Genomic DNA, 16,673 nt, shown 5'->3' on the forward strand with positions numbered 1-16,673 from the left:
ATCATTCTGGGTGCTGTCTGCCAGAAACTACTAGGTGCTGGAAAATTGAAGATGTGGGAGACCTACATCTTTGAATCCAGCCACAGTTGCTGCTTGAACAGTTTTCTCAAAATATAAGTCAGTGCAGATTTTAGGTTTGTAGCATGACAAGGCATCAGCTTTCCTAAGGACCTGAATGGTTCAAAGAAAAGCAGTCAAGTTTATCTAGGATACGCTTAAAATTTTCATGTTATCTCTTAGGCCTTATTTTCTGGAATACCTTTGTTTTTAGCTAATAAGTGTGAGGTATACCTTCTAAACCGGTGTTTGCAGATAATGTTTTTTTGTAAGCTCATTAACTAAATTTACCTATTAGAAGATGTCCTACTTCCAGTCCTCTGATGAGTAATTTGTGTACCGCTCCATGAACCTCTGCCTTTCCACATCCCCTTTCCAGCTTATGTTGCCATTTCAAACAAAAGATTAAGTAGTGGTTGAAGTTTGTAAATTTGAATTGCTCCAAAAAGGTAACCAAAGTCAGCGGCTCTTGGGTGTGGCTGTCCTCCATTATGACATCTTCAGTATCAGGAATTTCTTCCTTCAAGCTTGCATGCCTTCTTTAATCAGTTGTGAGTTGTCCTTGATGTGCCATGTTTCTTGCTTTGTCTACATTTTAAATGGTCACCCTTTATCTCTAATGGTCTTTTTCATTTCTCAGTCTTAGATCTGAGGTGTACATGAACACCTGTTGTTTTCTGTTACTTTGTATTTCGTTGCCCTGCATTTTGTTACATATGTTTTATGTCCTCTCCAGCCTTCACTTAAATGCTTCATATATTTTTTTCCTAATTGTCATATTGGATTGTGATTTCTGATTGTGGCTGCATGAAGAAATGATAGATTAACCTCTTGCTTTGCTGAAAGGGGGGAAAGAATTGTCCTTTGGTCTGACACTATAGGTAGAGCTGGTGGGCTGTGTCAGCAAGCTCTTTTTCCTTTAAAAAATTTGTGAAATACCTATATAAATTCAGATGATCTGGATACAATTTAGCGAAAAATTATAAAGTGAACCACTATGTATCTTTCACATCTTCAAGAAATAGAACAATGCCAGCATCTCTGAACTGAACCTTTCGTGGTTCCCTTCCTGGTTACAGCTTCTCAATGCCTAGAGACAGTTACTTTTCTGACCTCTGTGATAATCATGTTCTTTGTTTTTCATTTCACTTGTACCACCTTGTGTCCTTCATCAACATGGTTTTGTTTGCTTTAGAAATTTATATAAATGGAATCATGCTGTATTTTGTGTCTTCCTTTTTTTATAGCATTGTGTTTGAAATTCATCCACCTTGTGGGCAGCTGTAGTTCATTCATTCCTCTTTCTGTATAGTGTTCTGCTGGATGGATATACCACAACTTATCCATTCTATTGATAGACACCTAGATTCCTTCCATTTGGGGGCCATTATTAACAATGCTACTATGAACATTCTAGTATAAAGTACCTTTGTATACATGTGTGTGTCATATACAAATAGGGGTAGAATTGCTGGGTCGTATGGAATGGATGGATATTTTCAACTTCACTAGATGTTGCAAGTGGCTGTGCCAATTTACACGACATCAATCTTTGGTAGGAATGTGAATTTAAGTTCCTGGTTGAAAGTGTGTTGTCCAAAAATAGAACCATAATGAAAATGTCCCTAAATGAGGGACTCCTCTGGTAGAGGCACAGGGCGGATGAATTGCCCAATGGGATAATTTCTGTCACAAACCCTGTAGTGGGTTAATATCTTTAAGAGTAGAAATATGTCTCCAAATTTGCTTCTTTGAAATGACTCTTTATGTTAATTACGTAACTCCTTAAAATGGAAATTGATTTTTTTTCATGTGAATGTGTTCTACAAACTAGGTTTCCGAGGCTGTGAGGAGCCATTGCTAGAGTAGACGTGAGCCTTGAGAGGGGCCCAAGAGCTTGACTGGTGGGTAAACAGGAAGAGGCAGGGCCTTGAGGCAGCTCCCAGTAGTTAGTCCATCACATATTCAAGACCACTCTGCAGAGCTTCATGGGGAGCCAGGAAGAGGTATCAGATTTGAGGGGTCCAAGAAAGGATAATTCCGGTGAGTACCTAAGTCTTTCCTTGGTACCTAAATAGAAGAAAAGAAAGAAGCAAACAGACCAATATAAATGTAATAGATTGCTGCTTTGAAGTAACCTTTGTCCATGGTACCATCTTGTGTTCTGGTGATAAAATAATGATATATGAGGGCCTGCTCTGTGTCAGGCACTATGCTAAGCGCCAATAAAAGAAAGTACAGGAGAAATACTAGTGATCAAGGTATGCATACAAGAGAAAATGTCTTGGGTCTGTTGATGTGGAGCTGATTTGTCTGTATTGTTTTGCAAAGCAGCTGTACTTAAAAGTATTCAGAAGCAAATGCTTATTTACAGACTTCCCCCACCCCATTGAGCCCCAGAGTGTTTTCCCATTTCTGACTCCCAGAAATTGGGAGTATTCAACTATCCCTTCGGTTTCATGTTTTTCATAAGTACTTTAATATTTACTGCTCCTTACTAAGTCTTTGATGTGGAGCTAATTAAAATCTTGTTTCTTTGGGGGTTTCATTAAGTTTATCCATTTCTCTTTATTATCAAGGTTTAGCCTTGTGTGTCTTGTGAGCAGCTTCTTGAAGTTAACAATCTTCGTTATTATGCAAGCTTCTAGTGCTTCTGGTTTTGTCTTTAAGAGTTTCAGGTTTTGAAGGAAAAGTCATACTGTGATCAACTAGAATTGTTTGTATGTCTGTTACTGTTATTGCATTATAACCACTGTGCAAAAATGATTGCTTTTTATGATTTTTTTCTTGTTTAATATAAATTGTAGAAAATACAGGAGAGTATTAAACAAGAAGAAATTGAAGTCCTCTGTGATTCCACCACCCAGTCAAAACTACTGTTAGCATTTAGATGCATTTTTTTGCCAGCTTTTTTTCTTATGCATATAATTAAACAATACTGGAATATATAAATAGAATTGTGTTGGCTTCATTTTCACACATAGTGTGCTTCTGTGTCATTACATTTTTTTTTTAAAACCAACTTGTTTTCTTTTTTAAAACAACTACCTTCCAGGTACTAACATTTTGTTTTTTTTTTTTTTAAAGCTACTGTGTTATAAAAAGATCTGTGGAATCACACTAAAAGCTTAGAAGCAGACCTTTATAGGAATTTGGAATGCAATGACAGTGGTGTTCAAGTTAGTGGGCAAAGTAATTTCAATAATAAATGATAAAGGGACAAGTTGTTTGGTCTTTGGAAAAAATAAAATTAAGCGTTTACCTTACACTATGCAAAGTAAATTCAAAATGGATCAAAGCATTATATAAAAAATGCTGTAAATTAAAAAAGATTGGAAATGGATAATGACCTGATCTTATGGTAGAGGGGACTGTTTCTGAACATAAAAACAAAAGAAGAAGCTATCACCACTGTTGAGAATTTGTTTAAATTTTCTTTACTCACTAACTAGTCTAAAATATTTCAATATATTTCTGAAGCTTCCCCCCCCCCCCCCTTTTAAGCAGTACTTTGTGTCAGGTCAAATGCTTGCTTAGTATACTTTCATTACTGGGATGTGTCAGTCTGGTTGATAGTGCCAAGTGAGCCGGTTAAAAGGACAAGACATGAAGCCATGTGTGTTTTAGTCTGTATAAATGGACACATTGAAATGTTCTTTGAAATTAGCCTTTTCCATTTTTAAAAATTTGCCATTGAGTCCATTATTAATATTTTTTAGCTTCCTCTGATTTTGTGGTTCTCAAACGATTCTGTGGACTTGTACAGTCAGTGAAGAACCTCCTGGGGACTTAGTGACAAAAAAAGTATTTGGAAGCAAATGGCTTCTACTTGAAGCCCCAACAACAGTAGGCTTTAATCATGGAATACTGCAGAGGGTTTTATACTTTGGAGTCTAAACTACTTAAAACACGTGGCTAGCTACTAACCAAAAGATGTTTTTATCATAGAATAATTGAAATATTTTCATAAAAATAGAGAAGAATATTATGAACATCTGCATATGAAACTTTTATCAACATTTTCTAAGTTTTATAGAATTTTTTCTACTTCAAGCTGTTGGTCTTTTTTTTTGTTAAAAGCTTAAAGAATGAACTTTGAGACTTTATAGCAAATACTTTTCTAAGGTTCTAAGGTTTTATTCCATTCTTCTTGAGAGCTGAATATCCATCTTATTTGTCCTTATGCTCAGGGAATAAATTTAAATTTAGATTAGAGTTTCTTGTAGTGACTTTTTGAAGGTCATATTCTAGAAATTACTGACAGGATTTGTTTGGACCAGAATGGCTTTTATCATCTTTTGAACCTTGATTTAAAAACAAGTTCTGAGTTTGATTTGATATGAAATACTGTTTTCTAAAACCAAAAGATTTGTTAAACAGAAATTATACCCGCTTAGCTAAATGATTGTCAAAAATAAAGGACATGGAACTTTGATTTCTTTGTGTTACATAGTGGAAAGTCTAGAGATACTCTAAAATTAATGAGTCCACAAATAGAGATTTAGAAAGTGATAGAAAGTGATCATGGGAAAAATAAAAATGTGATTGATAGAGGTTGGTGAGAGGCAGTTGATTTAAATGACTTAAACTTAACCTTTTCTAAAGGACAGATCAGTGATTATTTAAAATGAGTAGATCAAGAATTGGGGTCAAAGCATATGTAGCTGTTTTTACTTTTCATTTTTTATATTCCTATACTACTTGAATATTTTTTTCTTAGGAAGTTCAACAAAACTTTCCCCACAGAAAACTAAAAACTAGGTGGAATTCTACACGGAAAACTGAAGAAAGCTTGTTTCTAGGAAGAAAAATTGGTGCAATTCTTCTTTATACTTAATATCAGACTTCATATGAGGCTTAAGCTTCTGGAATTTCTGAAACTTGAAAAAGTGAAAGGAAATAAAGTGACTAGGAAGATTCTAGGAGTGCCTTTACCAAGCAGTATTTGTATGAAGGTTTTCTGGTTCTATAAACTGAACTTGCAGAGTTTCTTTGTATTTGCGCTTGCTCATATTGATCTTCTTGCAGATTTGAGACAGAGTTTTTGCTGCATTCTCTATACTTTTTTAGAAAATTGTTTTGACATAGTAGCTCTGATTCTAGCACAGACAATCTTCAAAATTCATAGTCTCAATATTTTATAGGAATGCAACTAATTTTTAAAGAAAATAAATTTCAGTTGACTTCTGCTGTTCTTTTATAATGGAGGTAAAAAAACTGAAATATGTACCAGCATGGTAGAGAACTGGTTAATTGCTGTTCATATAATCTCTCCTTTGTTCCCTTTTAAGCAGAAGGGTATATGTAATTAGGTATTAAGAGTCACATGTTGTGAACTTTGTAATGTTGTTAAAGTCTATATTTTGAGAGGTACCTTCTTAAGGGCATTCCAGTCCTCATGTTCTTATCAAAGGGAAGCTTTGACACGTGCTATGCCTATGTAGTGAGTTGTGAATCACCTACAGTGGAGCGGCCTGCTCTGAATATGTAACAAAGGATAGGGTGCATGGCCTTGATTGATAGCTTAATTTTGAAGTCTCACAGCAGACCTCCTAATTTTCTACAATGAGAGAAGATAACTGAAAGCCCCTGCAGAGAAGGAAATGCTGGGCAAGGGAGATGGTCAGAAGAGAGGTGAGAAAGGTACAGACAAGAAGTAAATTTCAGGAGCATTTGCTGTCTTGCTCCCCAGCATATCTTGTCAGTTTGGCTCAAATAAACCCATAAAAGGTTTTTTTTTTCTTTTTTTTTTTTTTAAAGATTTTTATTGGGGAATTGGGGGGATGGGAACAGCGCTGGGGAATTGGGGAAAGGGGAACAGACAAGTTGCTGTCGTTTTGTTCTTCAATCTAGTTGTGGAGAATGTTGCTTCACTGGCCCAAGTTGGCACCATCATTGCGCTCTTCTCTGGCGAGGCAGATCAGTCGCCGGCTTCTGGACGGCCGCTCACTGCGGCTGCTGGCCGCTCACGCTGGCTGCTGGCTACACACGGTAGCCCATGGCAATCCACTGCCGCAGGGACTGCAGCCTACGCTGTTGCCGGCGACTCATGGCAGCCCAGCTCCAGGTTGAGCTGTTGTTCAGCATCTCAGCTGTGGAGGGCAGTGTCACTGGCCCTCATATGTGGGATCCGAACCGGGGCCCTCTGGCATCCCAAGCGAGTTCTTAACCATCGCGCCACTCGGCCGGCCCCATAAAAGTTTTTTAAAAAAATTAAATTTGATAAGAGGTCAGCAGCAGCAGCTTCACCTTGCACCCCCTTGACCTGCACTCCATTGGGTTTCCTGAGAAGTGGAGGCTCTCCAGAGAGTAGTGGCCTAGGAATTTTGATTTTAGACAGGATGAGGTGTATTTGTTGTTCTTTATTTATGGAGAAATCTATTTTATAATATATTGGGTTGTCGGAAAAGTAATGACGTATTTTTTCTGTTTTTTGCAAAAATGCGTCAATGACTTTTCCGACAACCCAATATTATGTATATCATTAGAAAAGATACATTGCTGGGTCTATTCTGTTTGAAAGCACCCGAATATAATTTGTATGCTTACATAACACCCCACAGAAATATTGCCCGTGTCAGTAAGAAGCATATTTTTTCTTTGGGTCTCTTGCCGTGGGTTTTTTTCCAAGGTATATACTAACTGTCTACTAGGGAAAAACAGCATTTACGGTTGTAAGTTATATAGAGATGTTCCAGAAACAAAGAGTCATAATTCTTGTTCCACATTGAACTCCAAATGCAATGAAGCCTACCATGTGTCAGCTATTCAGAGAGGACCAGGACACAGTCTTGTCTGCCAGGTAGAAGAGATGAGATACACACACACCTTGTATCTGTAACATAAGGCAGAACATGTGGGCAGTGAAAGAGAGATTGATATTTCTAGCCTGACGGCTCAAGGAAACAAATCACTTTTCCAGACATTTGAGATTGGCTGAGAGTCCTTTTGGCAAAAAGGTTCACTTGGTTTGTATTACTCTCATACCCTGCTGCTGCTTTTGTTCTGGAGGTGGTACTGATCAGGAAAGAATGGTATGAAAGCGGCAGCAGTGGCAGAGCGCTCAACCGTCCGTGGATAGATTGCATGGTTGTCCCTGGTAATTGAGAGTTGCCATCCAGCCCTTTAGGTTAATTGTTAAGGTAAATACCCTGATGGAAAACTTGTAGAATTGGTTTTTTAATTTTAGTAGTGACTTAGTTATTTAAGGCACTATTGAATTCCCTCCCCACTTATTTTAATAACATTAATACTTATGTAGCGCTCTGTATGTGTCAGGTACTTTTTAAAGTGCTTTACATATTTTTAATCCTCATGTAAACTTTGTGAGGTAATGCTATTTTATCCTCGTTTTGTAGACAAAAAAACAAAGGTTAACTGACTTGTCCAGGATTACACAGCTAAGGAGAGATTGAACTAGTATTTGAACCCAGTCGGTCTGGCTCCAAAATCCATGCTCTTAACCAGTAAGCTATGTTACAAAAGAATATGAGAAGTATATGGAAAAATGGGATTTTAGGTGGTCACAAAGGGAGGTGAAGAACACATCCCGTCTCTTGGGTCTTGTCACAGCTAGATGGTATACCTGTCCCTTCACTGTAGGACATAGTTGGCAGTGGAAATAGAACATGTCAGTAGGAATCTCTAGCTTCCTTGGTAGTCCTTTCTGTGATGGTCATAGAGCAGTTTTGCATGGGATTTATTGTCCAGTGCTTGGCTCTGCAGAAAAGACGGGTTGGCCTAGTGCTGGGTGGAGAGTGTGGTTTTGGCCTGTTTCATCTACTGTGACGCATGCTTTTGTTTTTTGTCTTCAGTGTGAGTTTGATTTATGAAATGTTTATAAAAATATTTTTCAGATGCCATTAACTGAAAAAGTAAGGTGGTATAATAAAACTTTACTTTGGATTCCAGATATATACAGCCACCCTGAATATTTTCACTCTGATGCAAGAGTGATTGCCCAGTGCATTTCAAGGTATAAAAACAAGAGCATAATTTTGACTTCTGGCCATTTATTTTATTACTAGGAACCCTAAGGACTCTACAATATGAATAATTCTCTGGAGAACACCATCTCCTTTGAAGAGTACATCCGAGTGAAGGCGCGGTCTGTCCCGCAACACAGGATGAAGGAATTTCTGGACTCACTAGCCTCTAAGGGGCCAGAAGCCCTTCAGGAGTTCCAGCAGACAGCTACCACTACCATGGTCTACCAACAGGGTGGGAACTGCATTTACACAGACAGCACCGAAGTGGCCGGGTCTTTGCTTGAACTTGCCTGTCCAGTCACCACCAGTGTTCAGCCACAAGCCCAGCAAGAACAGCAGATCCAGGTTCAACAGCCACAGCAGGTTCAGGTAAAGGGGAAATGTTGAGGTGCATTCTATTTAAAAGACTTTATTTGCCATCACAGTTTTGGTTAGTAGGAGCATCACATCTATATACAGATGCCAGAGGTTATTTTCGCTAGGGGGAATAACTGGTTTTTTAAAAACATTTTGTTTAACACAAAGGTTTTCATATTTCATAGTTAATGCAAACTAAAAATATTTATAACCACTGTAAACTGAAAAGACCACAGATATTGTCATTTGCTTTGGAGAATTGAACAGTATAGAAATTAGAGGTCTTCTGGGACTGGATTTGGATGTGACACAGCTACATGTGACTGAAGCTTCCCTTCTGCCTGTCACCCTGAGCAAATGAAGAACACAGGGTTCGTCTTGGTTCATTACTAAAACGCATGACATTTGGAGCTTGTTTTAAAATGGGAAGGTTGATACATTTTAGTGATCTTCATTTAATTGTATGGTTCCATGATTCAGGTCACCTGTAGATTTTTAGGTCTGCATTTGCTATTTATAAGCCTCAAGAATAATGCTAATTGATAATAAGCTTACTGAAAGAGGAGAAACTAATACATTTGCTGACCTGGTAAAAGTTTTCCTCTGTAGGGGTCCTAATGTGAAACTAATAATCTCCTCCAGTTACAAATTCTGTTTTATTGCTACTGTCTATTGTGGTTGCATTTCATTTTGCCCTCAGTGCGCTTTGCACCAAGCGAATAAATAGGAAAGGGGGTGGAACATGGTGGAGAGCTGTGTCTGATAAATAAAGGTAGTCCCTTTGCTCCTTGGGAGTGCGGGTAGGCATATGGGAAGAACATGGCTCTGAGTTTAAATTTGACTTGCCCTCTTATTTGTTGACACGATCCTAATCTTTTTTTAGCCCTAGTTTTAAATCTATCAAATAGGGATAATACTATTTAGTGAGACTGAATAAGATAATAGATAAGAAAGCATCTGGGACATGGGGATGCAGTGGTTTATTCCTGTCCTTGAAAGGTAGATAAGAGAAGGCTGACTTTTTGGTTCAAGAAATTATTCTGCTGTTATTTTACAGCTTGGACCTCCTTTTTCATAAAATTATGATGGTTTGGGATTTGAGTTTAAAGTGTTTGAGACTTTATGTTCAAGATGGCTGATTGAGATCACTTATTAACATCATCTTCCATAAACCCCTTGTAAATAAAAGAAGAAATGTAAATATAAATTCATGAGATAGGTTTAATATGGTGGACTCATAAGAACACGTATTTTCCCCATTCTGTGTGACTAAATAGATACTAGATGTGCTGGAAAAAACAAATGCCATAAAAACAAAAAAAGGGCCGGCTGAGTGGTGCGTTGGTTAAGAGCTGGCTTGGGACGCCAGAGAGCCCTGGTTGAGATCCCACATATGAGGGTCAGTGACACTGCCGTCTGCAGCTAAGATGGTGAACGGCAGCTCGACCTGGGGCTGGGCTGCCATGGGTCGCCAGTGATGGCATAGGCTGCACCCCCTGCTGCAGTGGGCTGCCATAAGCTATCGTGTGTAGCTGGCAGCCAGCGTGAGTGGCCAGCAGCCGCTGTGAGCGGCCATTCAGAGGCTGGCGACTGATCTGCCTCGCCTGGGAAGAGTGCGATGATGGTGCCAGCTTGGGCCAGTGAAGCAAAATCCTATACAACTAGACTGAAGAACAAAAAAACAGCAACTTGTCTGTTCCCCTCCCCCAAATCCCCAATAAAATCTTAAAAACAAAACAAAACAAAACAAAAAACATTAAATCTGAGAAATTACTAAAAGAGAGGAAGCAGATAGAAATGGGTGAGGAGAGAACTTTTAGGGGAGGTAGAGCTGTTCTTAGGGTGTCCTAAGCTGAGAAGTGAAGAATAGAAAGAGCCAGAAGGGTCCCTGGGGCAGCCTCAGACCATGGCTTCGAAGTTGACAAAGGACACACACGTGACTGCATACATTGTGAGTAAATGTGAGGTACAGGATAAAGGCGATGCTGCTGATTGGTATGGAAAGGATATACTCCAGTTAGTGGAGTAAAGCAATCTGCTCTTCTTTTGGAAATAAAGTCAGATATTTCTCAGAATACAGATACGATATATATGGGTTAAAGAGTTCAGATAAAATCAAAACAATAAAACCATTAAAAGACAGTATTGAAAATTTTTGTAATTTTAGATTGTGGAAAGCATTCCTAAAGAAGAAAGTAAACTCTGAGATAGCTTTTCCTAGTCTTTTTTACCCTGAGGGAATCCTTGAAATAATTTTCAGGTCTCAGGGAACCCCTACATAAAAATTATATTTACTGCTCATGGAACATTAACTTAATCGGCAAGTTAGAGATATAATAATTCAATAATAATTATCAGTGCTCTTTTGATAAGAATCACGTTTTTCTGTGGATCTACATTTTGGCCAACTTGTTAGGCTACTTTTTGTGTGTGATTTCCCTTCACACAGGTTATCAATTTTAATTCAAGTTATTAGTGTAGGCAGAGGAAACCTCATTTTTTTCCTTTTAAAAAAAATTTATTACTTGAGGGGTTTTTTAATGTTTTTTTGTTTTTTTTTGTCAAGTAGTCCTAAAAATCTTATCACAAATTTCTACCATACAAGTTGCTGAGATACGGTTTGTGGTATATATATTGGGTAGTTGGAAAAGTCATGATGCAGTTTTGCAACAAAAAACATAGAAGAAATACATCATGACTTTTCCAACCACCCAATACTTGTATGTACTAGTGTAATTTTTTTCCCTTCTATTTAAAATTAAAAAGCTTTTAGCCAAGCTTTGGGTCAAAGGGTAGTTAAGCCTAGCTTATCTTTTTTTTAAAGATTTTATTAGGGAATTTGGGGAGGGGAATAGCGTTGGGGAATCGGGGAAGGTGAACAGACAAGTTGCTGTCCTTTTGTTTTTCAGTCTAGCTGTGGAGGACGTTGCTACACTGGCCCATGTTGGTATTATCATTGTGCTCTTCCCGGGTGAGGCAGATCAGTTGCCCGTCACTGGACAGCTGCTCACGGCGGCTCTTGGCAGCTCACCTCAGCTGCCCGCCTCTCACTGTAGCTTACAGGAGCCCACTGCAGCTCCACTGCAGCCTACGCCGTCGCCGGTGACTCCTGGCAGCCCAGCTCCAGGTTGAGCTCTTGTTCACCATCTTAGCTATAGAGGGTGCAGCATCACTGGCCCTCATGTGGGATCTGAACCGGTTGCCCTGCTGCTTGGAGCTCGCGCTCCCAAGCCAACTCTTAACCAACGAGCAACTGGGCCGGACCTAGCATATCTTTTGTGAGACTAATCTTTTTTTTCATAAATTTTAAAAACTCTTAAGGGAAATATATTTTCATTAATAACTGGCTTAAGCCAAATGAGATTTAATTTTTCTAAAAGTTGGCTTTGTAGATTTAATTTAAATTTTAAAAATTGATGTTAACTAATGTTACTTAAATGAAAATTGAGTGTTACTAAATCTAAAGCTATCAAATTGTCAGATAATATTAATAAAAACATGGCTAAAAGCACAATTTTATATAAAACTTTGAAAAACCTTTCCTTAGTGACATCAGACTCAAATATAGGCACAGCAGTTACAGAATTATTGTACACACCTGTTGGTTTCTTGATCTTTTTTTATAGGTCTGTATATACTGCTTTAAAGTATAATTTTTGGAACTAAGAGCACATGAGGCACAGGGAGGTGTCATATTCTGATAGCTAGCATTTGCACCCACTCTGTTTGAACTTGAGCCTGTGCTCCTAACGAGTGTTTCTAATACATAAAGAACTCTTACAAACTAGAAAAAAAAATCAAGTAGAAAAATGAACAAAGGATATAAGTAGACAGTTCATAGAAGAAGAAATACAGGTGGTACTAACAGGCATATCAAAAGATGCTTTGTGCTACTAGTGATTATGGAAGTATACGTTTTTAAAGCAAAATACCATATTTATTAGATAGAAAAACATTTATAAAGATTTCATCTAGGGTAGCAGGGATATGAGAGCATAATAATGTAACTTTCTTGGAAGTGAATTTGGCAATACTTGTCAAGTGTTTTAAGTGCATACCTTTGGCCTTGCATTTGTGGTCACAGATATATGTGTATATAAGGAGATTCACTGCTACATTGCTTATAGTGGTAACATTGAAAACAAGTTACCCTTTCAGTAAGGCAAGTGGCAAATAATGCTACAATTGTAGCATCTTGTCCTCTGTTGGCAGAAGAATAAGGTAGACCTATGCATATTGACTGGATAGGGTGTTTAACAGATCCTTGAGTGTCAAAATTAGTATCATTGGTTAGCTATATGTACAATGTGTAATGGTCCTTGTATAGTAGCAAAGCCCAAAACAGTAATTGGACTGGGCAGTGGGGTGCTAAGGAGGAGAGCTTGAATTTCTTTATTAAATAAGAACTACTTTTGTTATTAAAAACCAAAGTGTTGCTTGGGAATGTTTTTCTTTGAACTGGTAGGTAGAGGACAATGATTATTGACATGTAAAGCTCTTTCTTTGCTAGATGCTTGAGCATAGCAGTGAACAAGACAGAAAGCTCCTTGACTTAGTGGAGCATACATTATAGCTGGGAGGCGATAGATAATACATAACAAAAATTTTGTTATATAGTGATAAAAACAAAGGAGAAAAGGCAGTAGGGGTGGCCAGGGTAAGTACGGTAAGCCTCGATGAACTGGTGACATTTTTGTTAAGACCAAAGGGAGTCGGCAGATGTAGTTATCTGAGGAAGGAGCATTCTCAGTCAGAAAGCCCTCAGGTTGGAGCCTGCATTTTGAAAATCAGCTAAAAGGCCAATAATGTAACCGGAGTTCACTGAGTGAATGTATGAGACTGTAGAGGTGATGTGTATGCATTGAAATATAGCACTGAGCCAGACCTACTTTCTCAAATCATGTTAAAGGAAGGACCCTTTGCCCCATAGTATTGTGTCTCAATCTAACTTTTTTTTTTTAAAGATTTTTATTGGGGAATTGGGGGATGGGAACAGCGCTGGGGAATCGGGGGAAGGGGAACAGACAAGTTGCTGTCCTTTTTGTTCTTCAGTCTAGTTGTGGAGGACGTTGCTTCACTGGCCTAAGTTGGCACCATCATTGTGCTCTTCCTGGGTGAGGCAGATCAGCCACCGGCTTCTGGACGGCCACTCACTGCGGCTGCTGGCCGCTCACGCTGGCTGCTGGCTACGTACGGTAGCCCATGGCAACCCACTGCCATAGGGGCTGCAGCCTACGCTGTCGCCGGCGACCCACAGCAGCCCAGCTCCAGGTTGAGCTGTTGTTCAGCATCTTAGCTGTAGAGGGCAGTGTCACTGGCCCTCATATGTGGGATCTAAACCGGGGCCCTCTGGAGTGCCAAGCCTGTTTTTAACCAACGCCCCACTCGGCTGGCCCTCAGTCTAACTCTTGATAAGAATAAGAAATTATATCTATACTAATGTTATTTGAAATTTTTAAACAATTTCCTACCTTGAGGGCGGAGGCTGTTTTCCAGATTGCTTTTTTAAAATTGTGGTAAAATTAGATTGCTTTTTTAAAACCATTTGTCATCACTCCATTTTGCTCTGTTCCTGTGACTTCATCTTGTCCAGCCTACAAGCAGCACATAGATTATTGGATTTGACAAAGTAATTACATCCTTAGAACAGTTTTAGTGAATTGCTGGGAGATGAAGGTATATGTCAAAGGCTAATTAGAAGAGTAGCTGTCTGAATTAAACTGTTCCTCTACTCCTTCCTACTATCACACTCTCATTTCTGACAACCAAATGTGTGGGTTTTTTCCCACACCGACCAATTCTCTAGCACTAGCTGGCTTTCCTACATTTCAGTTCAGTTCTGACACTACCTACTTGTAGTTAGCTACACATCCCACAAGTTGAGGGATCAGTCCCATAAGACTGACATCCACTTAAGACAACAATCACAGGTCCCAGATTGTCACCTGTGCTTCCGACTTGATTGGCTGTAAATTGGGGTTCTCACTATACCTCCTTGGGTTCAATAATTTGCTAGAACTGCTCACAGAACTGGTAAACACGTTTACTGGTTTAATAAATAATGAAGGATACAGATAAACAGCCATATAAAGAAATAGATAGGGCTGGCCGAGTGGCGCGTTGGTTAAGAGCTGGCTTGGGATGCCAGCTCTGAGCAGTAGGGCCCTGGTTTGGATCCCACATGAGGGCTAGTGATGCTACGCCCTCTACAGCTAAGACGGTGAGCAGCAGCTCGACCTGGAGCTGGGCTGCCATGAGTCGCTGGCGTCGGTGTAGGCTGCAGTGGGGCTGCAGTGGGCTGTCATTAAGCTACCATGTGTGGCCGGCAGCCAGCGTGAGCGGCCAGCAGCTGGTGTGAGCTGCTAAGAGCCGCTGTGAGTGGCCGTCCAGAGGCCGGCAACCGATCCACCTCACCCTGGAGGAGCGCAGTGATAATACCAACATGGGCCAGTGAAGCAACGTCCTCTACAACTAGACTGAAGAACAAAAGGACAACAACTTGTCTGTTCTCCTTCCCCCTATTCCCCAGCGTTTTGTTCCCCTCCCCAATTCCCCAATAAAATCTTTAAAAAAAAACACAAAAAACAAATAGCACAGAAACTTCTGTCCCCGTGACATTGGGGTACACCACCATCCTCCTGGCACATGTATATGTTCTTCAACCCAGAAGCTTTTGAACCCCTACTTTGGGATTTTTATGGAGGCTAAATCATGTAGGTATGATTGATTAATAACTCAATTTCTAGACCCTCCTCCCCCTCCAGAGAATGAGTGGTGAGGTTGAAAATACCAAGCTTCTAATCATGGCTTGGCTTTTCTGGTGACCAGCTCCCTTCCAGTGGCCTACCAAGAGTCGCTTCATTAGAACACAAGATGTTCTTAGCACCTTTATTAGGAAATTGCTAAGGTTTTAGGAGCTCTGGCTGGGAACCAAAGACAGAGATCAAAATATATATTGCTTATATCAAAATATCACAGTAGCTTCTGTCTGTTTAAGATAGGGAGGCACCTTCTGAAGACAAAAGGAGGAGTTCCCATGTAAATGCCTTAGTGTGTACACTACTAGGAAAGGCCCAAGTTTCTGAAAGGCCCAGGTCTGACTGAGCTAGGTGAGAGGGGTGCATTTGCAACTTCCCTTTCAAGAGCCCTCTTGAGTTGGGTACTTCCTAAAGCATTCACATGGAGTTAAATGTGTGCCAGAAGGACGGCCCGCTGATGGTGAATCCTAGAGGTTGGGTTTCGCTTAGCACCTGTAGAATTGCTATTCTTCTCTGCCCTTCTACAGGGCTGGAACTGAGGCTTCACATAAGGCTGGTTGGTCAGTCTGGGCTCCCTAAGCAGAGGATGCTTTGGGAAAAGGGACTTCTTAGCACTTCTTTTGTTGCCAGAAGTAAAGATCTCTAGGCTTCAGTGGCTCAGAGTGCAGCTCTTCCTCATTTGTCATCTCAGCCTCTGTCCCTCTTGTTTTTCTTCTTGCTGTCGCACATTCCCTCCATGCTGGAACATTCCCTGACCCCCATTGCAGTGTAGAATTGCTGAGAGTGAGGAAGGAGGTAATCAAGAGCCAGACTTGGCCTGTAGACAGATATGCATTTGGTCTGCCTCCGCTACATTAGATAATGTCATCTTAGGCAAGTGGCTTAACCATTTTGTGTCCATTTCCTTATCTACATCCTGGAATTAAAAGAATTTAAATGTTGTAGTTACTTTGAGGATTACATAAAATACGAAGTCCTAGGCACAGTGCCTGGCACATAGTAAGGCTTCAGTAAATAAATAATAACTGCCGCTGTTTTCTTCTTACTCTTCTCATTAGTGCCAAACATTTATTTATAAACAAGTATTCTCAGTTTGCCATTTTTGCCCTTTTTTTTTTTTTTAAGATTTTACTGGGGATTTGGGGAAAGGGAAAAGTTGCTGTCCTTTGGTTCATCAGTCTAGTTGTGGAGGATGACGCTTCACTGGCCCATGTTGGTATTATCATTGTGCTCTTCCCGGGTGAGGCAGTCGCTTGCCGGCCATTGGACGGCGGCTCACGCCGGCTGCCAGCCACTCATGGTAGGTCATGGCAGCCCACTACAGTAGGGGCTGCAGCTTATGCCGTCTCTGGCAACTCATGGCAGCCCAGCTCCAGGTCGAGCTGTTCACTACCTTAGCTATAGAGGGTGCAGTGTCACTAGCCCTCATGTGGGATCTGAACTGGGGTCCTGCTACTCAGAGCTGCCGTCCCAAGCCAACTCTTAACCAATGCACCACTTGGCTGCCCCCCCC

At 40.0% G+C, this 16,673-nt stretch overlaps 1 protein-coding gene across 1 annotated transcript in view; it reads left to right on the top strand.

Annotated features, from left to right (window-relative positions):
- Positions 1-16,673, top strand: part of QRICH1 (glutamine rich 1) — a 41,327-nt gene that overhangs the window by 2,131 nt on the left and 22,523 nt on the right. Inside the window, exon 2 of the mRNA XM_019633494.1 lies at positions 8,085-8,414. Within this exon, the coding sequence (XP_019489039.1) occupies positions 8,106-8,414 (309 nt within the window). The 5' untranslated portion in view covers positions 8,085-8,105. The remainder of the gene's footprint in view (positions 1-8,084; positions 8,415-16,673) is intronic.

The sequence above is a fragment of the Hipposideros armiger genome, unplaced genomic scaffold (genome assembly GCF_001890085.2).
Source record: "Hipposideros armiger isolate ML-2016 unplaced genomic scaffold, ASM189008v1 scaffold_18, whole genome shotgun sequence".
NCBI classification, from domain to species: domain Eukaryota; kingdom Metazoa; phylum Chordata; class Mammalia; order Chiroptera; family Hipposideridae; genus Hipposideros; species Hipposideros armiger.